The sequence below is a fragment of the Triticum aestivum genome, chromosome 3A, assembly GCF_018294505.1.
Source record: "Triticum aestivum cultivar Chinese Spring chromosome 3A, IWGSC CS RefSeq v2.1, whole genome shotgun sequence".
NCBI classification, from domain to species: Eukaryota; Viridiplantae; Streptophyta; class Magnoliopsida; order Poales; family Poaceae; genus Triticum; species Triticum aestivum.
Window position 1 is genome coordinate 447329585 of NC_057800.1, and position 26279 is coordinate 447355863.

At 47.8% G+C, this 26279-nt stretch overlaps 2 protein-coding genes and 1 pseudogene across 2 annotated transcripts; 1 reads left to right on the forward strand and 2 right to left on the reverse strand.

Moving 5' to 3' along the window:
* Positions 1-6584: 6584 nt before the first annotated feature.
* Positions 6585-8797, reverse strand: LOC123061595 (uncharacterized). Its single transcript, XM_044484760.1, has one exon. It carries the CDS (start codon positions 8775-8777, stop codon positions 7749-7751), a length of 1029 nt encoding a protein of 342 aa, XP_044340695.1. The 5' UTR covers positions 8778-8797; the 3' UTR covers positions 6585-7748.
* A 1657-nt stretch (positions 8798-10454) lies between these two features.
* On the reverse strand, positions 10455-15636 carry LOC123061594 (plastidic ATP/ADP-transporter). Its single transcript, XM_044484759.1, has 5 exons — positions 14752-15636; positions 13252-13521; positions 13036-13179; positions 12600-12947; positions 10455-11039 (listed from the first exon to the last, which is right to left on the reverse strand). The coding sequence occupies exons 1-5, from the start codon at positions 15517-15519 to the stop codon at positions 10701-10703; spliced, it is 1869 nt and encodes a 622-aa protein (XP_044340694.1). The 5' UTR covers positions 15520-15636; the 3' UTR covers positions 10455-10700.
* A 5028-nt stretch (positions 15637-20664) lies between these two features.
* LOC123056929 (uncharacterized) lies at positions 20665-23390 on the forward strand (annotated as a pseudogene).
* Positions 23391-26279: the final 2889 nt, after the last annotated feature.

Below are 26279 nucleotides of genomic sequence, written 5' to 3' on the forward strand. Positions count from 1 at the left end.
ATGACTCCTAGGTCGGTGATGAACTCCTCCACCCATATTGCTTCATGTGCTGCCTCCGAGGCTGCCATGTACTCCGCTTCACATGTAGATCCCGCCACGACGCTTTGCTTGCAACTGCACCAGCTTACTGCCCCACCATTCAAAATATACACGTATCCGGTTTGTGACTTAGAGTCATCCAGATCTGTGTCGAAGCTAGCGTCGACGTAACCCTTTACGACGAGCTCTTCGTCACCTCCATAAACGAGAAACATTTCCTTAGTCCTTTTCAGGTACTTCAGGATATTCTTGACCGCTGTCCAGTGTTCCTTGCTGGGATTACTTTGGTACCTTCCTACCAAACTGACAGCAAGGTTAACATCAGGTCTGGTACACAGCATGGCATAGATAATAGAACCTATGGCTGAGGCATAGGGGATGACGCTCATCTCTTCTATATCTTCTGCCGTGGTCGGACATTGAGCTGAGCTCAATTTCATACCTTGTAACACAGGCAAGAACCCCTTCTTGGATTGATCCATATTGAACTTCTTCAATATCTTATCAAGGTATGTGCTTTGTGAAAGACCTATGAGGCGTCTCGATCTATCTCTATAGATTTTGATGCCTAATATATAAGCAGCTTCTCCAAGGTCCTTCATTGAAAAACTTTTATTCAAGTAGGCCTTGATGCTGTCCAAGAGTTCTATATCATTTCCCATCAACAGTATGTCATCTACATATAATATGAGAAATGCTACAGAGCTCCCACTCACTTTCTTGTAAACGCATGCTTCTCCATAAGTCTGTGTAAACCCAAACGCTTTGATCATCTCATCAAAGCGAATGTTCCAACTCCGAGATGCTTGCACCAGCCCATAAATCGAGCGTTGGAGCTTGCACACTTTGTCAGCATTCTTAGGATCGACAAAACCTTCCGGCTGCATCATATACAATTCTTCCTTAAGGAAACCATTAAGGAATGCCGTTTTGACGTCCATTTGCCATATTTCGTAATCATAGAATGCGGCAATTGCTAACATGATTCGGACGGACTTCAGCTTCGCTACCGGTGAGAAAGTCTCATCGTAGTCAACCCCTTGAACTTGTCGATAACCCTTAGCGACAAGCCGAGCTTTATAGATGGTCACATTACCATCCGCGTCTGTCTTCCTCTTAAAGATCCATTTATTTTCTATGGCTCGCCGCTCAACGAGCAAGTCAGTCAAAGTCCATACTTTGTTTTCATACATGGATCCTATCTCGGATTTCATGGCTTCTAGCCATTTGTCGGAATCCGGGCCCGCCATCGCTTCTTCATAGTTCGAAGGTTCACCGTTGTCTAACAGCATGATTTCCAAGACAGGGTTGCCGTACCACTCTGGTGCGGAACGTGTCCTTGTGGACCTTCGAATTTCAGTAGGGGCTTGATCAGAAGTATCTTGATCATTATCATTAACTTCCTCTCTAGTCGGTGCAGGCACCTCAGGAACACTTTCTTGAGTTGCGCCATTTTCCGTTTCAAGAGGTAATACTTCATCAAGCTCTACTTTCCTCCCACTTACTTCTTTCGAGAGAAACTCTTTCTCCAGAAAGGACCCATTCTTGGCAACAAAGATCTTGCCTTCGGATCTGAGGTAGAAGGTGTACCCAATAGTTTCTTTTGGGTATCATATGAAGACGCATTTTTCCGACTTGGGTTCGAGCTTTTCAGGTTGAAGTTTCTTGACATAAGCATCGCATCCCCAAACTTTTAGAAACGACAGCTTAGGTTTCTTCCCAAACCATAATTCATACGGTGTCATCTCAACGGATTTCGATGGAGCCCTATTTAAAGTGAATGCGGCAGTCTCTAAAGCATAGCCCCAAAAAGAAAGCGGTAAATCGGTAAGAGACATCATAGATCGCACCATATCTAACAGAGTGCGATTACGACGTTCAGACACACCATTACGCTGAGGTGTTCCAGGCGGCGTGAGTTGTGAAACTATTCCACATTTTCTTAAGTGTGTGCCAAACTCGTGACTCAAGTATTCTCCTCCACGATCTGATCATAGAAACTTGATTTTCCTGTCACGTTGATTTTCAACCTCACTCTGAAATTCCTTGAACTTTTCAAAGGTTTCAGACTTGTGTTTCATTAAGTAGATATACCCATACCTACTTAAATCATCAGTGAGGGTGAGAACATAACGATAGCCACCGCGAGCCTCAACACTCATTGGACCGCACACATCAGTATGTATGATTTCCAATAAGTCGGTTGCTCGCTCCATTGTTCCTGAGAACGGAGTCTTGGTCATTTTACCCATAAGGCATTGTTCGCATGTGTCAAATGATTCATAATCAAGAGACTCTAAAAGTCCATCAGCATGGAGCTTCTTCATGCGTTTGACACCTATGTGACCAAGGCGGCAGTGCCACAGGTATGTGGGACTATCATTATCAACCTTGCTTCTTTTGGTACTCACATTATGAACATGTGTAGCATCACGTTCGAGATTCATTAAGAATAAACCATTCACCATAGGAGCATGACCATAAAACATATCTCTCATAAAAATGGAACAACCATTATTCTCAGATTTAAAAGAGTAGCCATCTCAAATTAAACGAGATCCCGATACAATGTTCATGCTCAAAGCTGGCACTAAATAACAATTATTAAGGTTTAAAACTAATCCCGAAGGGAGATGCAGAGGTAGCGTGCCGACAGCGATCACATTGACCTTGGAACCATTCCCGACGCGCATCGTCACCTCGTCCTTTGCCAGTTTCCGCTTATTCCGCAGCCCCTTTTGTTTTGCCGGCCTTCTTATCCGCTAAGTACTTAGGGCAGTTCCGCTTCCAGTGACCGCTTCCCTTGCAATAAAAGCACTCAGTCTCGGGCTTGGGTCCATTCTTTGGCTTCTTCCCGGCAGCTTGCTTGCCGGGCGCGGCAACCTCCTTGCCGTCCTTCTTGAAGTTCTTTTTACCCTTGCCTTTCTTGAACTTAGTGGTTTTATTGACCATCAACACTTGATGTTCCTTCTTGACTTCTACCTCTGCTGATTTCAGCATAGCAAATACTTCAGGAATGGTCTTTTCCACCCCCTGCATATTGAAGTTCATCACAAAGCTCTTGTAGCTTGGTGGAAGCGACTGGAGGATTCTGTCAATGACCGCATCATCCGGGAGATTAACTCCCAGCTGAGTCAAGCGGTTATGCAACCCAGACATAGTGAGTATGTGCTCACTGACAGAACTGTTTTCCTCCATCTTACAGCTGAAGAGTTTGTCGGAGACTTCATATCTCTCGACCCGGGCATGAGCTTGGAAAACCATTTTCAGCTCTTCGAAGATCTCATATGCTCCATGTCTCTCAAAACGCTTTTGGAGCCCCGGCTCTAGGCTGTAAAGCATGCCGCACTGAACGAGGGAGTAGTCATCGGAACGTGCCTGCCAAGCATTCATAACATCTTGTTCTGCAGGGAGAACGGGTGCGTCACCAAGCGGTGCTTGTAGGACATAATCTTTCTTGGCAGCTATGAGGATGATCCTCAGGTTCCGGACCCAGTCCGTATAGTTGCTGCCATCGTCTTTCAGCTTAGTTTTCTCTAGGAACGCGTTGAAGTTGAGGACTACGTTGGCCATTTGATCTACAAGACATATTGCAAAGATTTTAGACTAAGTTCATGATAATTAAGTTCAACTAATCAAATTATTAGTGAACTCCCACTTAGATTAGACATCCCTCCAGTCATCTAAGTATTACATGATCCGAGTTTAACTAGACCGTGTCCGATCATCACGTGAGACGGACTAGTCAACGTCGGTGAACATCTTCATGTTGATCGTATCTACTATACGACTCATGCTCGACCTTTCGGTCTTCTGTGTTCCGAGGCCATGTCTGTACATGCTAGGCTCGTCAAGTCAACCTAAGTGTTTGCATGTGTAAATCTGTCTTACACCCGTTGTATGTGAACGTCTGAATAAAACACCCGATCATCACGTGGTGTTTTGAAACAGCGAACTGTCGCAACGGTGCACAGTTAGGGGGAACACTTCTTGAAATTATTGTGAGGGATCATCTTATTTACTACCGTCGTTCTAAGTAAACAAGATGCAAAACATGATAAACATCATATGCAATCAAATAATAAACGTGACATGATATGGCCATTATCACATAGCTCCTTTGATCTCCATCTTGGGGCTCCATGATCATCTTGTCACCGGCTTGACACCATGATCTCCATCATCATGATCTCCATCATCGTGTCTCCATGAAGTTGCTCGCCAACTATTACTTCTACTACTATGGCTAACGTGTTTAGCAATAAAGTAAAGTAATTTACATGGCGTTTCTTGATGACACGCAGGTCATATAAAGAATAAAGACAACTCCTATGGCTCCTGCCGGTTGTCATACTCATCGACATGCAAGTCGTGATTCCTATTACAATAGCATGAACATCTCATACATCACATATAGATCATTCATCATTCATCACAACTTTGGCCATATCATATCACAAACCACTTGCTGCAAAAACAAGTTAGACGTCCTCTAATTGTTGTTGCAATTTTTACGTAGCTGAATTAGGGTTCTAGCAAGAACGTTTTCTTACCTACGTTAAAGCCACAACGTGATTTGTCAACTTCTATTTACCCTTCATAAGGACCCTGTTCATCGATTCCGCTCCAACTAAAGTAGGAGAGACAGACACCCGCCAGCCACCTTATGCAACTAGTGCATGTTAGTCGGTGGAACCGGTCTCACGTAAGCGTACGTGTAAGGTTGGTCCGGGCCGCTTCATCCCACAATACCGCTGAAGCAAGAAAGGACTAGTAACGGCAAGAAAGTTGACAAATCTACGCCCACAACAAATTGTGTTCTACTCGCGCAAGAAGAACTACGCATAGACCTAGCTCATGATGCCACTGTTGGGGAACGTTGCAGAAAACAAAAATTTTCCTACTCGTTTCACCAAGATCATCTAGGAGTTCATTTAGCAACGAGTGATTAGATGCATCTACATACCTTTGTAGATCGCGCACGGAAGCGTTCAAAAGAACGGTGATGATGTAGTCGTACTCGACGTGATCCAAATCACCGATGACCAGCGCCGAACGGACGACACCTCCGCGTTCAACACACGTACGGGACGGGAGACGTCTCCTCCTTCTTGATCCAGCAAGGGGGGAGGAGAGGTTGATGAAGATCCAGCAGCACGACGGCGTGGTGGTGGATGCAGGGCGTCACAGCAGCAGGGCTTCGCCGAGACTACGAGGGAGAGACGTAACGGGGGGAGATGGAGGCGCCAGGGGCTGGTGTATGAAGTCCCTCCTCTCCCCCACTATATATAGGGGTGCCAAGGGGGGGGGGGGCGGCCCTAGTAGATGGCATCTACTAGGGGGGGCGGCGGCCAAGGGGAGGTTTCCCCCCCCCCCCCCCCAAGGCACCTAGGGGTGCCTTCCACCACTAGGACTCTTCCATGGTGGAAACCCTAGGCGCATGGGCCTATAGGGGCTGGTGCCCTTGGCCCATCTAGGCCAAGGCGCACCCCCTACAGCCCATGTGCCCTCCCGGGACAGGTGGCCCCACCCGGTGGACCCCCGGGACCCTTCCGGTGGTCCCGGTACAATACCGATAACCCCGAAACTTGTCCCGATGCCCGAAACAGCACTTCCTATATATAATTCTTTACCTCCGGACCATTCCGGAACTCCTCGTGACGTCCGGGATCTCATCCGGGACTCCGAACAACATTCGGGTTTCTGCATATACATATCTTCATAACCCTAGCGTCACCGAACCTTAAGTGTGTAGACCCTACGGGTTCGGGAGACAAGCAGACATGACCGAGACGACTCTCCGGTCAATAACCAACAGCGGGATCTAGATACCCATGTTGGCTCCCACATGCTCCACGATGATCTCATCGGATGAACCACGATGTCGAGGATTTAATCAATCCCGTACGCTATTCCCTTTGTCTATCGATATGTTACTTGCCCGAGATTCGATCGTCGGTATCCCAATACCTCGTTCAATCTCGTTACCGGCAAGTCACTTTACTCGTACCGTAATGCATGATCCCGTGACCAGACACTTGGTCACTCTGAGCTCATTATGATGATGCATTACCGAGTGGGCCCAGTGATACCTCTCCGTCATACGGAGTGACAAATCCCAGTCTTGATCCATGTCGCCCAACAGACACTTTCGGAGATACCCGTAGTCTACCTTTATAGTCACCCAGTTACGTTGTGACGTTTGGCATACCCAAAGCACTCCTACGGTATCCGGGAGTTACACGATCTCATGGTCTAAGGAAAAGATACTTTGACATTGGAAAACTCTAGCAAACGAACTATACGATCTTGTGCTATGTTTAGGATTGGGTCTTGTCCATCACATCATTCTCCCAATGATGTGATCTCATTATCAATGACATCCAGTGTCCATAGTCAGGAAACCATGACTATCTGTTGATCAACGAGCTAGTCAACTAGAGGCTCATTAGGGACATGTTGGTGTCTGTTATTCACACATGTATTACGATTTCTGGATAACACAATTATAGCATGAATAAAGACAATTATCATGAACAAGGAAATATAATAATAATGCTTTTATTATTGCCTCTAGGGCATATTTCCAACAATTTATTGGTTGTGATGTCATTAAGCACAAGGTAAACACTTTGGCCAGTCCAGAGTTGACGATGCCAAACAGCTAGCAGCAACAACACGATTAAAAGGAAGGGAGATACAAGCCCCACTGGGACACACCCATACTGGAAGTGGTACAACACAAAGCCAAGCCAGGCGCCACTAAACAGACCCAAAGTAAAACCTCCTACAGCCAGCAGGCTAACACACACAACAGGGAAGTGGATAGCTAACATGACAACTAAAATTGCACAAAGACAACGAACTAGGCAAACAAGCCGCTTCCTACTGTGTTCCTATGCTCTGTAGGGCCACACCTTCCTCTTGGATCATCTCTAGTGTTCCTTCGCCGCCATGCTCGATCAGCGCATCCTCCACGCCATTGACAGCAGCATCGTCAAGGTGGAAGAAATCTCTCATGGCAATGATCACTTCCGGGGCCAGCTGCTCCTTGAACTTGGCTGTGAAATCAGCAAGCGTGGCCTCTGTTACGTCCTCTCCATCCCTGGTAATTCCCAGGGACCGACTGACCAGCTTTTCCGCCACCTTGGCTGCCGGAACCGCCACACGGGGACCCCCACGCTTCACTTTCTGCAGAGAGAGGCCCCCCTTGCTGGAAATCCTTACTCCAGCAATAGTCTTCCGACGAGCCGTAGGAGGCCTAGGAGGGGGGGGGGGGAGTCGGGCATAGCAAGAATGCCCCCCTGACGTTGCACAAAGATAGGCTCCATGGCATCACCAGAGCTGGTTGCAGCATGGCCTCGAGCAGGAGAAGGCGTGCGCTGCAGGGCGCCAGAGCTAGTCAGGGGCGGCGTGGGGGATGACTGAAACCCCGGCGGCCTAGAGGGTGACCGCAGAGGCAGCACGAGCGAAGCGGGCGCGCAGAGCTCCAACATGGCCTGGCTGGGCGCAGGGCTCGCAAGACGGGAAGCCGCGGCCTCAGCGCGTTTGGAGACTAGGCTTGGCGGCAGAACGGTTGTCGGAGAGAGCGGAGGGGACGCCGGGGGGTGCTTTCATCTTGCGAGCGGCGCCTGGAGGAGCGTGGCGATGTCGGACGCGTCGGGCTGCGCCCACGGACGACCACCAGCTCGAGGGCGCGAGCAGGCGCATCACTGGCCGAGCCCGAGCCCCTGAGAACCAGAGCAGCAGCAGGCCCCCTCCATAGGTGCGGGCGAAGCAGCCAGGCTGTTGCCAGCGTGCCGGCGGCCACCGGAGCGGTCCCTTGAACGGTTCTGGACCTCCCCTTGATGCCGGTCCCGAGCGTTTCGGGAGAGCGAGCGTCGGACCCTGGCACCCCATCCTTCCCGTGCGCGACCATCGTCACGGCCACGCCTGCCGTCACGGTCGCCCTCGTCTTCACGCCTGCCACCGCGGCGTTCTGCACATCCCTGGGTAGGCCCGCGCTCCCTTGGCGTGTACGTGCCGTCCACCTTCCTGTACCAACTGAACTCGTGGACGTCCGGTGGCGGCGGGTTGTCGTCGTCGTCCCCGGCCTTGGAGTGGTCCTCGTGGAGGTCGAGGTGGATGAGCACGCGGTGACGGAGACCTCGGCGTCCGCGGCGGCGGTGACCACGGGCCGAGAGAGTGAGCCATTTGACCTTGGGGATGGCACTGGGGTTGGACGTCCAAGCCCAAAGCGCCATGTCCCTTGTGTCCTCTTTGCGGAGCGATCGAGGCTCGATGTAGTCGAGGGAGCAACCTCGGCCGATGAGGAAGGTGGCGATGTAGTGGTTCCAGCCGTGCAGCGGGACGCCTTCCAAGCAGAGACGGACATGATGGAGTTGGTCTTCGTTGTCTGCATGAGCCTCGAGCCTCCACTCACGCACGAAGATGCGGTGGCCATTGCCACGAAGATCACCACGAGACACGGCGTCGGCGCAGTGGTGTTGATGCATGAAGCGCACCAAAAATTGCTCGGGGTAGTGCTTGACAACTTCGACGTCGGCCGGTCTCGCGCCCAGGGCCGTCGCGAGCTCGGCAGCCACCTGGTGGCAGGGGATGTCCTGCCTGGCCCCCTCCAGCCAGGCCACAGCACAGTTGGAGGCGAGGATGGCTGCCTCCGCCTGCATCTCAGGTGTCGCCAGAACGACGACGAAGTCCTCCTCTGGCCTTAGCGCGGCGTCGCCCATGCGCTGCATCACGGCAGCCGTTGCGTTGGACTGCAGCAGGGGGCGCTGAGCAGAGGTCTCCCAGCCCCGGCCCAGACGGGGCGGAGCCACGCGGTTTGCAAGAGAAGCAGAGGGGCGAGGCAGCGGTGGTGGGGGCACACGGAGACTGTCGAGAGAGCTCAGAGGCTTCCAGTTGTTCTTGCAGCCGCGCAATTTGTGCCCATTTTGTAGACAACGGGAGCAACGGATCGGGTCACGGCAACTCTCAGCCCTGTGCCCGCGGTGGAGGCACCGACAGCAGCGCCCCTGAAGCCAGCGAGGGATGGGCGCCGGCTTGAATGCTGGAGCGGCCAAAGCCGGGCGGCGCGGGCCATTACGCGACGTGACGATGTGCCAGCCGCCGGTCAGCCGCCGGTCAGCCGCCGGTCACCTCCGCCTCGCGCCCCGCGCCCGTCATTGAAGGAACGCCAGAAGCAGAGAGGGAGGAGGAAGCCAGCTGCCCCGCAACTCCACAGTTAATGCCAGCGCCCGCCCGCACTTGAATGCGCGGGGATGAGGCGGCGACGGCGCCATGCCCCGACCCAGCCAGGGCCAGACCCGGAGCCGACGCGCCTGGCTGCGAGTCGGGCACGAACTCCTCGGAGGCGGCGGCTCCAGATCCGCCATGCCCCGCCAGTGTTGAATCTGGATCCGGCGATGCGAAGTGTCGGGGGCTTCCTTGCAGCGTGGGACGGGCAGAGGCAGAGGCGCCACCGGGGCCGCCGACAGGGGGGGGTGGGAGGGGCATGAACCACGACGCGAAGGCGAGGTCGGAGCAGGGCGCGGCCACCGCCGGCGGCGCGGGCGCAGGCGCAGCAGGGAGGAGCGAGGGCGCACGCATCTTCACAGCTCCGTCGGCTGTCTTTATACAGAGCGTAGCACGCTTCCAATGGCGTCCGAATTTAGGTGATCCGTCCACGTCCTCTTTAGCTTTTGCATAAAGCAGCACAAGGACTCCCATCCCAGGTTCTACGACCCGCGCATTTAGGCTTTATTACGCGCGCGGAATTATCCGCTAATGGGACGACAAAAACACTCGTTATAACAGCAAATAAAACGACAAAGGAAGCAATTTAAGCAAATACAGTACTATCAACAGAACGAGCAAGCAGCCACGCATATAGACCGAGAAGCATGGGTCAGGCGAGGGACATGGCTGGAGATCTCACTCGATCGCCACGAGGAATATGACACGATTTCGGGATCAATTCATCTGGCAAATATTGCACGCACGTACATGCAATCTGGTCCTCCTATCCTATGTGTACATGGGGTTTGCTATTTGTGTGATCACATCATCCTACCACTTGGGCCGCCCTATGAGCCGACCTAGAAATGGGCAACAAAAAGATGGGCTCACATGTTTCTGCTACTTTGCCCTCTCGGCTCTCGGCCAGCCGCTGCTAATGCCCCGCTTGGCTGTCATAGTCGAATTGGACACAAAGTGTCAACATGAGATGAGACTGCAAGTTTGATACGATTCGAGCTTTACAATGGCAAACACAAAATCCGTCGCCGGATATAGCTTGTAAGATATCATAGTTGGCTTACCGTTGGACATGCTGAATTCATTGCTTGCTCCTGTCTATAAAGAGTAGCAGTTCGATTCCAGCGTAAACGAAACCAGGCATCAATGAGGCAATGACATGGTAAATTTCAGAGCCCGTGTGACGGAAATTTTGCAAAGACACAATAGAATTGCAACAATGGTTGAATTTCCACACCGGCTCACCTAGCCTTCCAGGCCAGTTGTCAAAATTTGCTTACATTACAAACTAACCAGCACCTCTTGATGCTGCTCACTGTTACAAACTTGGAAGAAATCGTCAATCGTTCCTTCATCTTAATCATTATTTCTGCTCAACGTAACCAGTCTCCTCCTGCCTGTGGCTTCTCCAAAGAAGGTTGACCAGTCTATTGAGCTGGAGATGAGTCGGATGGTGAGTTCTCAGTTCCATTTGATTGCTCCACCAATACATCAGTAGCCGCCTCAGGTTCCTTGGGTGCCGCCGTTTCTACTTTCTCTTTCGACATCTCCTTTCTGAGATCCTCTTTGGCCAAGCTTGAGAATTGCTTGTCCAATGATCTTGCCGCGCCTAGCCATGCAAGCACGATGACCAACAGTATACCGCCAAGGTAGGGGGTCGAGTTTGCCAAAGAGCCAAATATCAGGATCAAAAACTGTTGGATCAGCGCACCACCCGATTTGCCCAATGGATTGCAGACAACATCAATGGCTGCCTTTCCCTTCAACTGTAAATGGACCAAAAAAAAGTTAGCATGTGAAGCATTACAATGGTGCAGTCAGTGAGAAGGATTGAGAATTAGCTAATCAAACATGGTGCGAACCAGGAAACATGAAAGAGAATATGGTATGGTGTTTACTGGACTAGGAGGCTACATGTGCACTGATCTTCTAAGACTGCTCGCAGCAAGGAACTGCACTTGTTGAAAGTACCTATATGTCTACAACACATTCGGCAGCAGGGAAAAACAAGTAATGTTGTTATCCAACTACAGGACCAGCTGAGCTCTGCATGAGATTTAATAAAGGTAGTATCTCTCAGCTGCATCCTGAATAGATTATCAAGGAGCTTTTTTACGGTACCCTGGTACTCTTTTGATAGGGGTGGGAGTACCAGTTAAATCCAACCATTGATTTGAAAGGGTAGTTCAGACCTTTTTCTTTCCTAACATAAGGGTAATGTTTATATTATTTTCCGAGATCTAATTCCCTCCCGGTGTCTTCATAATCACTCGCTGCCGCTCTTGATCGAGTGACCATGCACAGCCATGGCTACATCATCCCCGCAGGCCCTTGTATGCATCTGTCATCGGCTGCACTTCATGGAAACTTAATTACAACCATGATCAGCGGCGAGGCCTCCCGGACGTGCGCCTTATCTGAGTATTCTGCTAAACCATCGGCAGTTGCATCTCCGGAGTTCTGATCTTGCGATTTAATTATTAATTATTGCGCATCTCTGGTTCTTAGTTCGAAGATGCTAACAAATCCTCCCGATGCATCAGCGCACTATACGTGCAAATCCTGGCCAAGATATCCGGCTGGTTCGCTAATCACATCCCGTAATTAGTGGGGAATAAAATGACACCCTCACATAATACCAAATTAACAGCTGGTCTGGATTACCAATTTACCCTTGCAATGAAGGTACTCCCGAACTATTGGTTGTGGTACTCCCAGGTATCTATATTGGAGTACCAAACAATTCTACCCATCAGATCAGAGTAAATGGATGGCTCATATTTACTTAAGGGTACCGTAAAAGAGCTCTCTATCAAGTTGCCATACTAAATTCCTCCTGACAGTAACCGATAATTATGTGTAAATTATTTACTACTCCCTCTGTTTCTAAATACAAGTCTTTTTAGAGATTTGAATATGGACTACATACGGATGAATGTAGACGTATTTTAGAGTATAGATTCAATCATTTTACTCCGTATGTAGTCCATATTAGAATCTCTAAGAAAACTTGTACTCCCTCCGTCCGGAAATACTTGTCGCAAAAATGGATAAAAGTGGATGTATCTAGAACTAAAATACGTCTAGATACATCCATTTCTTTGACAAGTATTTCCGAACGGAGGGAGTATTTAGGAACGGAGGGAGTAGTATTTACATATATTCAATCAAGAATTTGCTAGAGTAAACACATATCAAGCAACCAATTAACATACATGAACTACCATTAGGCAGAAAAGAAGACCAGTAAATGAATATAGTTCTTTCACAGAAAATATACCAAGGAATCACACAGATAAAAATGGAGTGTGGAAGGATGAACAAACCTTCATATCTCCATCCAAAGGAATATAGGCCATTTCCTTGCACGGGTCGAATAAACTGTACTTTGCACTTTTGCTAAATATGTTCTGCAGCGCACCCACATAAACAGCCGCAAGAAGAGGGGTCATACCCCATGTGGCAAGCAGGGGAGTCAGTGGTTGCCCAAACAAAATCAGAGAGAAGAAACCAACGCCAGTCAGCAACAAAACTGTGGGGGTGATCATGGCAGCCACTCCCCAGCCAAATCTTTGGAATATAATCCGACCTAACAGCATCATTGTGAAAGTTGCAATTCCAGTTGCGGTAGAGAAATCACCCATGAAAGATGAGTACTCGTTTGGACTGGGGAACTGCCAAAATGAATAAGGAATCATTACTGCGATGAAAAGGTTAAAGGAGTACAAGGAAAGAAGAAAAACAAAAGCCGGAAAAATTTACCTGTGCCTTGAGCTTCGATTTCCATGTGACTTCCACAAGATTGATACTAATGCCATATGCAACGACTAAGGTAGCAAGGTCCCTCACATATTTTGAAGAGATCAGAACTTTCATACTCTCTTTCATGCTAAGCTTAGGTTTGTTCTGTTGAAACAAAGGCTATCAGAATATGTAAGTGGTAATAAAAAGGGAAGCACATTCAAGTATTCTACTGACCTTTTTCTTCTTGTGGTCAGATTTTGGAAGAGAAGGATCATTCAACACAAGTTTGTTCACTCCCCAATAGATGGAAGTAATGACAAGCCCAAGAAGTACCACTATGCCCATCATTCCTTTCAAAGATACCTCCCAACCATCAACTCCTGGACCCATTGTCTTCCGCAAATTTGAGAAATATTTCACAGTACGCCCAGAAAAGATAAGCGCAATATTTGCCCCAAGGCCAAATAGAGGGTAGAATTCTTTTGCTTCATCGACTGTGGTGATCTGAAAATGATTTAATCAACTCAACTGGAGCACGAAGGGCTATCATTTAATAAGAAAGCTGAGCAAATATAAAACAAACATCGAACTCAAAATTCCATATGGCAGGCACAATAAGGACATGGACAAACAAAGCCATCACCAAGGTACCCTTTCTTTAGCAGTCTGCTCTCCAATGGACAGCAATAACAAACACCATGGTCAACCTTAGCCACAACAGTGCACCAACAACTACTACAGTGAGCTCCTACTCTTCAGATACCCCCCCCCCCCTGTTGCTCGCCTCTGGCAGGCATTACGATTGACTAAGAAGAGTTAATCGCAAAGCAACTGTTGGACGTGGAAACCAACTACCAGATCCTTCTGCAATAAAACACCGACAATTCCTTATGTGGAGTGTCTGGCTGCACCGCTATGGTGTTGTCTTCAGATACATAACTCCCTCACTCCTAAGTCACAGTGCAGGCTCGTAAGCTCTGTCTTCTTAATGTGCTCTAAATACTCCCACTTAGAGGTACTTTCAATAAAACTGACTGCAGAACAGAATGTTTCACATCTGAAACGATAATAACTTAACAAGAATAGCCATCAAATTATGATAACTGAACCACTGAAAAACAAGTGCTAAACGTGACAATGCTGAATATTTTCATACATTATCTTTCTGTTCCTTTGTGTTCACTTATTTTTAGCAATTTTAAGAATGCTGTCCTGATTGTCTCTCTCAAAAGAAATTGCAGCTAGTAAAATGTCCACAAGCGCATATCAAGTATGAACAAGGTACCCTTCCATTCAAGGTAGTCATAACTATCTCAGAAGGGGTTAGAAGGCGCAAACCATATCCAGCCATGTGTTACATAAAACAAATATACATAACCAGTTGATGGCTGAAAACAGCTCAAACCTAATTCAGGTTGAGAAGCTAGCAATCATGGAGCAGACGATATTCGTAGCAGAAAGCAACAAGCACATAGACCTCAACCAACAGTTTCAGCCATACAATGCAATGCGAAATGCTACTACAATGCAGGACCTACAAAATACCACTACAAAGAGCACGGCCCATTTATGTCATCACTAACTGTCTAACCATTCTGACAGAGGGAAGTTTTGTTCTCGAATATTTGACTGTGAACGGTCGAAACTACTGTATAAAATTAGCCTGGAAAGCAACGACGGGACTGACATTTGCACATTCCAAGGTTGAACGAAAAAACCAAAGCCGCAACTCACCTGGTTGGCAAAACCCCAGAAGAGGACAGAGACGACGACGCTGCCCCACAGCTCGGCCATGACATAGAATAAGCAGAAGCTCCAAATCCTGAGGATAGCTACCGGTCCAAGGAAGCTCGGGCCGAGCGCCGCCAGAAGCTTGTCGGCGAGGGCGGTGGGATGGATGGCATCCCTGAGCGGGTAGAGCACGAAGCCGAAGAGGCCGAAGAAGGCGATGAAGGGGAATATGACGGTGTAGAAGAGCGCCTCCCGGGAGAGCACGTCGGAGAGCTTGGAGTATGCGAGCATGAAGCCGATGGCCATGGGCAGGTTGACCCAGGTCTTGAGGAAGGGGATGATTTCCGCGCTGCTCCCCTTGGCGGTCACCACCAGCACGTCCTTGGTGTCCCGAAGGATGGTGTAGTTGAAGAGGATGCAGAAGAACATCAGGCCCAGGGGCACGATCTTCTTGAGCGTCGGGAGGCCCACGCCGAGGAACTTCTTGACCTCCGGCTGCGCCGGGGGCTGCGGCACCGCCGCCGCGGCCGCCGCGCTGCAAGAGACGCCAGCACCAGCACTGGTCCTGCGCTTCAAGAGCCCATACCCCAGGACGGCGTCCTGCGAGGAGGGGGGCCTCGACGAGAGGAGTGGGGACTGGAGGGCGGCGGGCCTGGAGCTGGACGCGGTGGAGAGGGACGCGCGGGCGGCCCGGAGGCGCGGGAGCGGGAGGCGGGGCCCCGCCCGGAGAGAGAGGCCGGGCTTGGCGCTGAGGAGGGCGAGCGACTCCATGGGTGGGTGGCGGCGCGCTGCCTTGCTCGTCTTGTCGCCGCCGCTACCTCGCCCGCACCAAGGCCCGGATTAGGGGGAGGGAGGGGGAAGGTGGGGAGGGACCGGGGGAGGGAAGTGGGTGTCGAGCTTGGGCGTGTATTAAAAGATGGCGCATCCATATGAGGACGGGATCGGCCGTGGGTTTTCGGGCCCGAGACGATCCTGGCCGTTGGTTCCGGTTCAGGGGTTGGGGGCTTGGGGTTGGTGGGAGCAACGAGACGGCGTCAAGCGGCCGCCCCACGCAGTCAGCTCCGGGATGCGGCCGCACGTGGGTTTTGTTTCAGGGCAAAGCACGAGTTTTTCTTTCTCGAACGAACGGCAAAGGAAAGGAGTTTCTCCCACTACTTTTCACGTTACCTTGGTGTGAAACGTGGAAGTCAGTTCAAGTTCAACCTCGAGGGCTTTTCTCCGTGGTTGGTGGCGGTGAGGGTTTTAGAAGAGCACCTGATTTTGAATACCTACATTGAGACCATGACCTAGGCTAGAACTGCAATTTTTGGCCGCTACAATTACGGTAATCTCGCAGGGGTAGGAAAAAAAGGCTCCCGCGTTTAAGCGGCGACGGAGAGGAAGAGCGGGCGAGATGGCGGCGGCGATCCCGGCGGTTTCCGCGGATTCTGTGACGGGGGAAGGCGCTCGCACGGGAGTGGGTGCCGCCATGTGCGCCCAAGCAAGGAGCGGGCTCAAGGCCAAGGCATGGCAACCGAGAGGGAAAAGGGGGGAGATGGCAGCGCCGATTCCGGCGGTTTCTCCGGCGGGGGAAGATGCCCGTACGGGGGTGGGTACCCATGAGGGGCCCTTCAGCGCTCAGGAGTGGGACAATTTCAAGGTCAGATCACGAGAAATCCTCCGTCGATTCGCAAATCGGAAGAGGTGCTGGGAGAGGATGAAGAGGCGTGCAGAAAGGTTGATTAGCGGGCATCCAGGTGAGATCGTATCCGATCGATCTGGTGGGAGAGGGGTCGGCCCAAGCCAATTTGCGTAAGGATTTGCCTTTGTTGATAGATTTTAGGGAAATTAATAGGCGGAAATTGCTCTCTTTTGTGGGTGGGGTATCAAATTCGTTTTCAGCCGGATTGGGAAGAAATCCCCATGGTTCGGGGCGCATGCAGAGTAATCTTTGGAGTGCGTTTAAGGAAGGAGAGGAGAATTTGGATACTGATAGCCTCTGTACAATTAGGGACAAGGAAAAAACAAACGTGATTTTAATTTGGGAACGGCCGTTTCAAGATCATTTATTATTTCATATGTATAGCAATTCGGAGGTGAATCAGGGAAGGAATGTTATCTGCACATTTAGGGGAAAGAGAGAAATTAGGGGGAATTTACTTTGGAAACTGCTCATTCATGTTCCTTTATTTTTCGTTAAGTACACAAATTCCGTTGCGTATGTGGCAAATTCGGGAGAGGGGAGAACCTATTTCAACAACAGTTGGGGGTGTCTTGGGTCCCCAGTTCATCTTACAGACAAGGAAATATTGCCTCCCTTCCTCTGTCTCTTCTCGGGAGGGCCTATTGTTGTGAGAAGGGGAGAGATGGAGAAGGGGAAGGGGGAGAGGGACGTAGGACAAGGGCCTGGGAGTGTGCCAGCGATCATGGGGAGGGGATCTCCTGTTCTGGCTCCCTTGCCTGAGGGTGAAGGGAAGACGGAGTCGAGGCGGCCCTGTGGGGATGGTTCCCCGCTCATTGTCGACATGGAGGCAGCGAGAAGGGCCATCGGTGGTTTCTTGGTGGTAGGGAGGCTCATATCGCCTTTCCAAGTAAACTCACGGATCCTCGTCGATGACCTTCGTGATTCGTCGGCTTGGAGGCTGCGAGGTGAGGTCACCGTTCAGGAGGTGGCCAGCGACGACGGGAGGTTCATCCTCAACTTCTCCGCCGACGTGGACAGACGTTTTCTGTTGAAGGCCCAACCATGTCACCACAAACGCGACGGGATCATCTTCGCCGAGTTTGACGGCAAGGGTAACCCGGTGGAGGTGGATCTTGGAACCATGGCTATATGGGCCCAGGTTCGTGACCTTCCGTTCGAGCTCAAAACTGAAGATATGGGCAAGTCCCTAGGGGGCCAAATTGGTGAAGTGATAGCCGTTTCACACCAAAACCATATGATTGTAGAGAAGTATTTGCGTGTGCGTGTGAGAATCCCGCTACATGAGCCAATCAAGAGTAGGGTAGAATTTACTCCCTTAGGTAGCAAAGAAGAACTTCAGTATGATGTTCGCTATGAAAAACTGCCGTCATATTGTGAGTGTTGTGGGCTTGTAGGACATGTGTCTGAGCGGTTCTGTAGGATTCCTAAGGAGAGCAGAGTAGCAAATTTTGCAAAAAATCTAGGTGTAGAGGCCTACTGGAAGGGTCAAACGTCTAGTAGAAGAGCCCTTTTGTACACAGGCTACAGGAACAACAACACATCCAAGGCCACCAAAGGAATGGTGGTCAAAGTGACCAAAGCTGTAGGTGATCTCACTATGAAGGAGAAAGTTGTTGTGTCGTCTACGAAGACGACGATCTTGCCGACTGGGGGATCAGGCCACGGGGGGCACTCACTCGACCAGGAGGGTCGGGGTCATGTGCCCCCTCTGCCGACGTCCTCGGCTACAGGTCAGGTGGACCTGGCTCGAGGGCCGCTCGTATGCGCCGGTCTTGGCCAGGAGGACCAGGACCTAGCGGCAAGGGGGGCTTCCACCACGGGAGCGATGCAGCTCGGCCAGGAGGGCCGAGCCTCTGTGGCGTCGCTGCTATCCCTGGGAAGTGGAGCCCCTGGTCAGGAGAACCAGGCTGCATGCCTGGGCGCTACTACACTCCTTTCGCACCAAGGCTAGGAGGGCCATGTGTGGCTACTTTTGGGAATGCCCCAAACTACACAAGTGATAGCTACTAATGCTGTCCATGTAGAGTGTCTTGCTGGCCAGGAGGGCCAGGGGATCCACTCGAGGGGTGCAGCCAGTGCTGTACCTGATGCGGCTGGCTCTCTTAACATGCAAAATCAGGTTGTGTTCGCTCCTGGTGTGCTGGAGGCACTTACAGGAGCTGTGGCCATGAGGCTAGCTAGCCCGGCTACGGCAAAGGAATCTGCAATGTTTACTTTTGCTGCAAAAAAGAATCCTATGCAGGGCCACACAAAGAGAAAGGAGAAGAAAGGTAAAAATAAGGGAGGGGATGAGAAAGTTGAGAGTGCTCGAAAAGAGACCATAGGAAAAAAGAGGGGTAATCCATTTGGGGTACTACCAACAGGGAGTGACCAAAAAATTTCTTTTGAGAGGGAAATAGATAGCTATGAAGGTGTGTTGTATGGTGAGATGAGTGTTCCTTATAAAAGAGTTTGTATGGGTAGAGTTGAAACTATGAGGGATGGTGATGGGATAGCCACACATGTAGCAAAGGAAACAGAGGAGGAGGAGGCTTACGTGCAACAGAGCAGGGAATCAGTTAGAGATGATGGCGCATCAGCGGCCTCCGAGGAGGAGGACCGCCGGGCCAAATGAGGATCCTAGGATGGAACTGTCGTGGTATGCTCTCCCCCACGGCAGTTCGTGAGCTCTTGGAGCTCCAACACCGCACCAAGGCTGATTTGATTTTCTCTCTGAGTCGCACTTGAATAAATGTGAAGCCGATGAGCTGCGTTGTTTTTTATCTTTTGATTCGATGATTGTAGTGGAGAGTGATGGTCGGGCCGGTGGCCTAGTCTTGTATTATAATAAGTTGAATAAAGTTGTTTCGAACTATGTGTCGTCTCATTTTATTGATATTCTTTTTATGAATGATGAAGATGTACATTGGCGATGCACAGGTTTTTACGGTCATCCGGTTTGGACTGAATGCAAGTTATCATGGGATAATATTCGGAATTTCCATAATCTGGGTCATCACCCCTGGGTGATCTTAGGGGATTTTAATGAAATATTACTATCGTCAGAAAAAGAGGGTGGAAATGCGAGACCAAATTCTATGATGAGAGATTTTCGAAATTGTATAGGAGAGTGTGGCCTCGAGGATATGGGCTGTATCGGTGACCCTTTCACTTGGAGGAGATGCAATACTAGAGAGAGACTTGACCGTGCCGTGTGCAATGTGGAATGGGCGAACAAATTCCCTCGGGCCGCGATTATTAATGAGGAACATGTTCATTCTGATCATCATCCACTCGTATTGGATACATAATATTTTGACGTAAATATTTTTAATGCCCCAAGGGGACGAGTAAAATAGTTTGAAGCTCGATGGCTCAAGGAAGAGAAGCTTGGTGAAATTGTTTGTATAGCATGGGAAAAGGAAAAAATGATGGGTATTGGGCCAAAGCTCGTTGATCGTACTCGTGCGGTTCAGTCAGATTTGCATATTTGGGATGGTGAGGTTTTTAAGAGGGGAAAACTTTGTTTTTGCCACTCTAGCTTTTGCCAATTTTGCTTATGCCATTCTAGAATTTGACATCTCATTTTTGCTACTCTTGGCTTTTGACAATACATCACAAATGCCATTCCATGACAAAAACGATAATTTTTCATTTCACTTTTGCCACTCTTAGCTTTTGACAATGTATCATAATTGCCACTCTAAATTTTTTGCTTTTGCCACGGAATGGAAAAAGTGATATATTGTCAAAAGCTAAGAGTGGCAAAAGTGAAATGTCAAATTATAGAGTGGCATAAGCAAAGTTAGCAAAAACTAGAGTGGCAAAACAAAGTTTTCCCTTTTAAGAGGCCCAAAACAAAGAATAAAAAAGCTCAAAAAAGAGTTGGAAAAGATACGAAGGGGTCCTATGAATGTGGATTCCCAAGCACGGCAAAAGGAGATTTTGGTCCTCATTGAAAATTTGCTAGAACAAGAGGAGATTTACTGGGTACAACGTGGTCGTGCAAATTGGTTATTGCATGGGGATCACAACACTTCTTTTTTTTTCATAACGCGGCAACAACAAGAAATAAAAGGAATCAGATTAAAAAATTGCTTGGGGATGACAGAGTCTGGGTGCAAGGTACGGAAATGAAGGGTTATATCAAAAGGTATTTTTCAACTCTCTTCACATCAGAAGTCTCTCAACCAGACCCGGAAGTTCTCTTTCTTGTCAAAAGAAAAGTGACAGATGAAATGAATAGGGCCCTCATGGCCCCATATACGGCAGAGGAAGTTAGGAAAGCCTTATTTGACATTGGTGATTTGAAAGCGCTGGGTCCAGATGGTCTACATGCTATTTTTTATAAGAGATTTTGGTCTATGTTGGGAGAGGACCTGGCAAAAGAGGTCCTCCAGGCGGTGAATACATGTTCAATACCGGCAGGATGGAATGATACTGCAATTGTCATGATCCCAAAGGTTAACTCCCCGGAAAAGGTTACTCAATTTAGACCTATTAGCTTATGAAATGTGGTGTATAAGGTTATTTCAAAAATGATTGCATCGCATTTGAAATTAATTCTGTCAGATATTATCAGCCTAACTCAGAATGCTCTTGTTCCCGGGAGACTGATCACACATAATATTTTAGTAGCATATGAGTGTTTCCACACAATTAAGAAGAAAAGAACAGGGAGGGAGGGGCTGTGTGCTATCAAGTTGGACATGCACAAAGCTTATGGCCGAGTGGAATGGTCTTTCTTAAAAGCAATTTTGGGGAAGCTGGGTTTCAAAGAAAACTGGGTGAACTTGATTATGCAATGTGTGTCCTCTATGGAGTACAAGGTTCGGTTTAATGCAGATGAGACTGATAACTTCAAACCCACCAGAGGGCTAAGGCAGGGGGACCCCCTCTCCCCCTACTTATTCCTGTTATGTACGGAGGGCCTGACTGCCCTTTTAGCAAATGCGGAGGAGAGGGGAAATATTTCCGGTATAAAGGTTAGCAGGGAAGCCCCTTCAGTTTCCAATCTATTATTTGCGGATGATTCTTTGATCCTCATGCGAGCAAATGCTGCGAACGCGGAGGCCCTTAGAGCAGTTCTGTACTCTTACTGTGTCGCCTCGGGGCAAATGGTGAGTGTCAAAAAATCTAGTATATTTTTTAGTCCCAATACAGAAGTGGAGGACAAAGTGCAAATCTGTACTATTTTAAATATTATGACTGAGGCACTTAACGATAAATATTTGGGACTACCTGCCAATGTGGGCATGGGTAAAAGCGATTGTTTCCAGTTCTTGATTGATCGTATTATTATGAAGATTAGTGGATGGAAAGAAAAGTTGTTATCGGCTGGTGGAAAGGAAATTTTGCTTAGGTCTGTTGTTCAAGCTATCCCAACATATGGAATGTCCGTCTTTAAAATTCCTAAAAAGATTTGCAAAGGAATCATAGACGCGATGTCGCAATTCCGGTGGGGTGACGAGGATAATCAGAAAAGGATGCACTGGATGGCGTGGTGGAAGATGTATGTTCCAAAAGACCACGGTGGAATGGGTTTCCGTGATATACACTGTTTTAACCTGGCTTTGTTAGCGAAACAAGCATGGCGCCTCTTGGAAAATCCTGAATCGTTATGTGCAACAATCCTAAGAGCAAAGTATTTCCCGGAGGGCGATTTGATGAGCGTGCTATTAAAAAAGGGCTCCTCTTTTATGCAAAAAAGTATTATGGCAGGAGTTATTTCACTCAGGAATGGCTATATATGGAGAGTCGGAACAGGAGAAAAGATTGACATATGGAGAGATGCATGGATTCCAAATTGTGCAGATAGGAAAATTATTACACGAGAAGGGGGAATCTCCTGACGGAAGTTTTTGATCTCATTGAACCAATTATGAATTGTTGGGATGAAGATTTGGTGAGACAAACTTTGTGGCCAATTGATGCCCGTAGAGTCCTAGCGATCCCGATCCCTATGCATAATATGTCGAACTTTGTTGCATAGAGCTATACAAAAAATGGTTTATACACTGTACGATCAGCGTATGTGGAGGAATGGAAAAAGCAGCATGGGAGGAAATTGGAATACTCAGATGGCATGGGTAGAAGTAAGGTCAATCCTATTTGGTGTAAGATCTGGAAATTAGCTTGTCCGGCGAAGGTTAAATTTTTTATTTGGCGGACGCTCCATGGGACTCTACCGTGTCGCGTTACACTGGCCAACAGACATATAAAAACTCAGCCAATATGCCCAGCATGTTTGGATGGGCAAGAGGGCTCGAAACATGTATTATTTCTGTGCCAGAAGGAAAAAGAAGTGTGGGAATATTTGGGGCTGTATGAAGTGGTAAAAAAGCCTGCGTCATTGACCGTGCGGGAGAGGCAGTCCTTGAATTCTTACTCCTTATGCCTGATCATGAATTACCTATCTTGGGCTCCCGGAATGCAGGGGAACTAATCGCTATAGCTGCTTGGTATTTATGGTGGAATAGACGAAAACTAGTCCATGAGGGTAAGTCTCAAGAGGCGTCTCAAACCTCCGTGGGGATTAGGGCTATAACAACGAATTATGTAAATGCCCACTCACCTAAATCAAAGAGAAAGAATGAAGGATGGTGCAGACCTCCCATGGGGTTTGTTAAATTGAATGTGGATGCTTCTTTTGATCATGATCAGCTACGGGGCACAGCGGGTGTTGTTATCAGAGATGACAAAGGAAATTTCATAGTAGGTGGTAACTGGAAGATTCAGTACTGTGCGGATTCTTTGACAGCGGAGGCGTTAGCACTCGGGTTTGGTTTACTGTTGGCACAAAAAACGGGCTGCAATCGTCTCATTACTAATTCTGATAATATGGATGTCATTGACACAATGAAGAACGGTGGAGAGTCTGCGGGAGCAGCGGTGGAAATTTTTAAGGATTGTTTTTTTATGGCCTGTGATTTTCCACAAACCAGTTTTGAACATTGTAATAGAGAAGCGAACAAAGTAGCTCATAAGCTTGCTAGATTAACAAAATGTTCCATGACTAGGGATTGGATAGAGAAGCCCATGGAAAATCTTGTAACTCTTCTGATATACGATGTAACTATTATTTCTAATTAATAAAGTTCAAGCTATTTTTCAAAAAAATGACCTAGGCGAGAACTAGTTTTTTGACTCCAGCGATAGGGCCCATCACCACTACTCCCGCTGTTTATCTCTCCTGCTTAAGCTAGCAAGGTCCTTCGCTGGAGAGACGTAGGGTGAGATCAAATAGATGTCTCCTAGGGTTTAGATGACCATGGTGATGGTGAGCTCATCCTCGATAGGGGATAAGGGAAAGAAGGTGCAAGTTGATCCATCTGCTGAAGAAATCGAATACCTACAAAATGGGCTTCGGGGAGGAGCACCGCTAAGAGCAATGAGTATCATGAGCTTCAACTGCCGTGGCTTTGTAAACTCGGATTCATAAAGTTGAGTTGAGAAGTTATCCAATACATTAGGTTTTCAGGATTTGTTGGAGGTTTAGGCCTTTTTGGAACAATAATACAAGTGTCGCTACCACATTGATGTCCACGGAGAGGTGAGGACATCATACGATATAAAACATATGATACACTAAATGTCATATGTTTTTTGTCGTCTCCCCCATAGTTATGTACTGGCGACTTCAGTGAGGTCCTCCATCACGAGGAACATGAAAGCGTGTAGAAGTTACCCCAATGTGCCGGAAAAATCTGGCCCTGAATCCTTTGGGATTCAATTAAGATTATGTGATGCATATCTAGTATAATTTTCAAATATGCCCATAGTGACATTGGGGTGACTCTCTAGATTAAGATTAGAACGATAAAGATAATGAGGTGGTTGTTTAATATAATTTTTGAGGTTTTCATGCCCTATGGATTAAGATTATAAAGAAAAACTTGTAGGTGTGTGATACATCTCCAACGTATCTATAATTCTTTATTGTTCCATGCTATTAAAGTACCATTCTTGGATGTTTTCTACTCGTTTACTAGCAACTTTATATCATTTTTTGGGACTAACCTCTTGACATAGTGCCCAGTACTAGTTGTTGTTTTTTGCTTGTTTTTTACTTCGCAAAATATCAGTACCAAATGGATTCCAAATGCCACGAAACTTTTTGGAGAATTTTTTCAACTCAGAAGACACCCAGGAGGCCCAAGAAGTGCACTAGAGGGGCCCTGTGGGGCCCACTAGGCACTAGGGTGTGCCAGGGCCCCAAGCGTGCCCTGGTGTGTAGTGAGGCCCACAGGCACTCCCTCCACCAACCTTTGGCTCTATAAATACTCTAAAAACCCCAAAACCGTAGGGGAGTTGATGAAACACAATTCTAATCGCCACAAGTTCCAGAACCATGAGATCCAATCTAGAGGCCTTTTTCGGCACTTTGTCGGAGGGGTCAACGATCATGGAGGGGTTCTTCATCATCACCCTTGCCCCTACGATGATGCGTGAGCAGTTTACCACAGACCTGCGGGTCCATAGGCAGTAGCTAGATGGCTTCTTCTCTCTTTTTGACCTTCAATACAATGTTCTCCTCAATGTTCTTGGAGATCTATTTGATGTAATGACCTTTTGCGGTGTGTTTATTGGGATCCGATGAATTGTGAGTTTATGATCAGATCTATCCATGAATATTATTTGAGTCTTTGTTGAACTCTTTTATGCATGATTGTTATAGTCTCGTATTTCTTCTCCGATACTTTGGTTTTGTTTGGCCAACTAGATTGTTTTTTCTTGCCATGGGAAGGGGTGCTTTGTGATGGGTGCGATCTTGTGGTGCCCAATCTCAGTGACAAAAGGAGACTTGACACACATGTATCGTTGCCATTAAGGATAAAAATATGGGGTCTATTCCTACATGAATAGAACTTGTCTACATCATGTCATCGTTCTTATTGCATTACTCCGTTTTTCCATGAACTTAATACACTAGATGCATGCTGGATAGCGGTTGATGTGTAGAGTAATAGTAGTAGATGCAGGTAGGAGTCAGTCTACTAATCTTGGATGTGATGCCTATATACATGATCATTGCCTTGTATATCGTCATAATTATTTTCTCCTTTATCAATTTCCCAATAGTAATTTGTTTACCCACCATATGTTATTTTCTTGGGAAAAGCCTCTAGTGAAATCTACGACCCCCGGATCTATTTCCTATCATTTTATTTTCAGATCTGTTTATCCAAAAATCCAAAAATACCTTGCTGCACTTTTTCTTTACTTATTTTATTTTGTGTTTTTGCTAGATATATTTATCCAATCTCATACAATTTAATCTATCTTAGTACCGAGGAGGGGTTGACAACCCCTCTTACGCGTTGGATTGCAAGTTTTTGTGGTTTGTGTGCAGGTGTTGTTCACATAGTGTTGCTTGGTTCTCCTACTGGATTGATAACCTTGGTTTCATAACTGAGGGAAATACTTACCGTTGCTGTGCTGCATCACCCTCTCCTCTTTGGGGAATTACCAACGCAGATATAAGCAATCAGGAAGAATTTCTGGCACCGTTGCCAGGGAGACATCATCAACATCTATCAGGTTTCTACGCACAAACTCTTATCTCCTTGCAATTACTTTATTTGCCATTTGCCTCTCGTTTTCATCTCCCCCACTTCTAAAACATTTTCAAAAAACACAAAAAAATTGCCTTTTTTATTTGCCTTCTTTTTGTTTTCCTTTTTCTTATTTAATCTTTTGTTTGCATGTGATCTTGTTTGTGTAGTCACGATGTCTCAAGATAATACCAAATTGTGTGATTTTTCTAATACTAATAATAATGATTTTATTAGTACTTCGATTGCTCCTCCCGTCGCTAGTGTGGAGTCCTATGATATTAATGCCGCTTTATTGAATCTTGTTATGATAG

What these genes read in the sequence shown, in the direction of transcription:
- LOC123061595 (XM_044484760.1), bottom strand. Translation starts at nt 8,777, where the DNA reads ATGCAGCGCATGGGCGACGCCGCGCTAAGGCCAGAGGAGGACTTCGTC.
- LOC123061594 (XM_044484759.1), bottom strand. Translation starts at nt 15,519, where the DNA reads ATGGAGTCGCTCGCCCTCCTCAGCGCCAAGCCCGGCCTCTCTCTCCGG. An exon ending in CTGACCACAAGAAGAAAAAG is followed by an intron (nt 13,180 to 13,251) that starts GTCAGTAGAATA and finishes TTGTTTCAACAG; the next exon opens with AACAAACCTAAGCTTAGCAT. An exon ending in CTTTGGATGGAGATATGAAG is followed by an intron (nt 11,040 to 12,599) that starts GTTTGTTCATCC and finishes GTCCATTTACAG; the next exon opens with TTGAAGGGAAAGGCAGCCAT.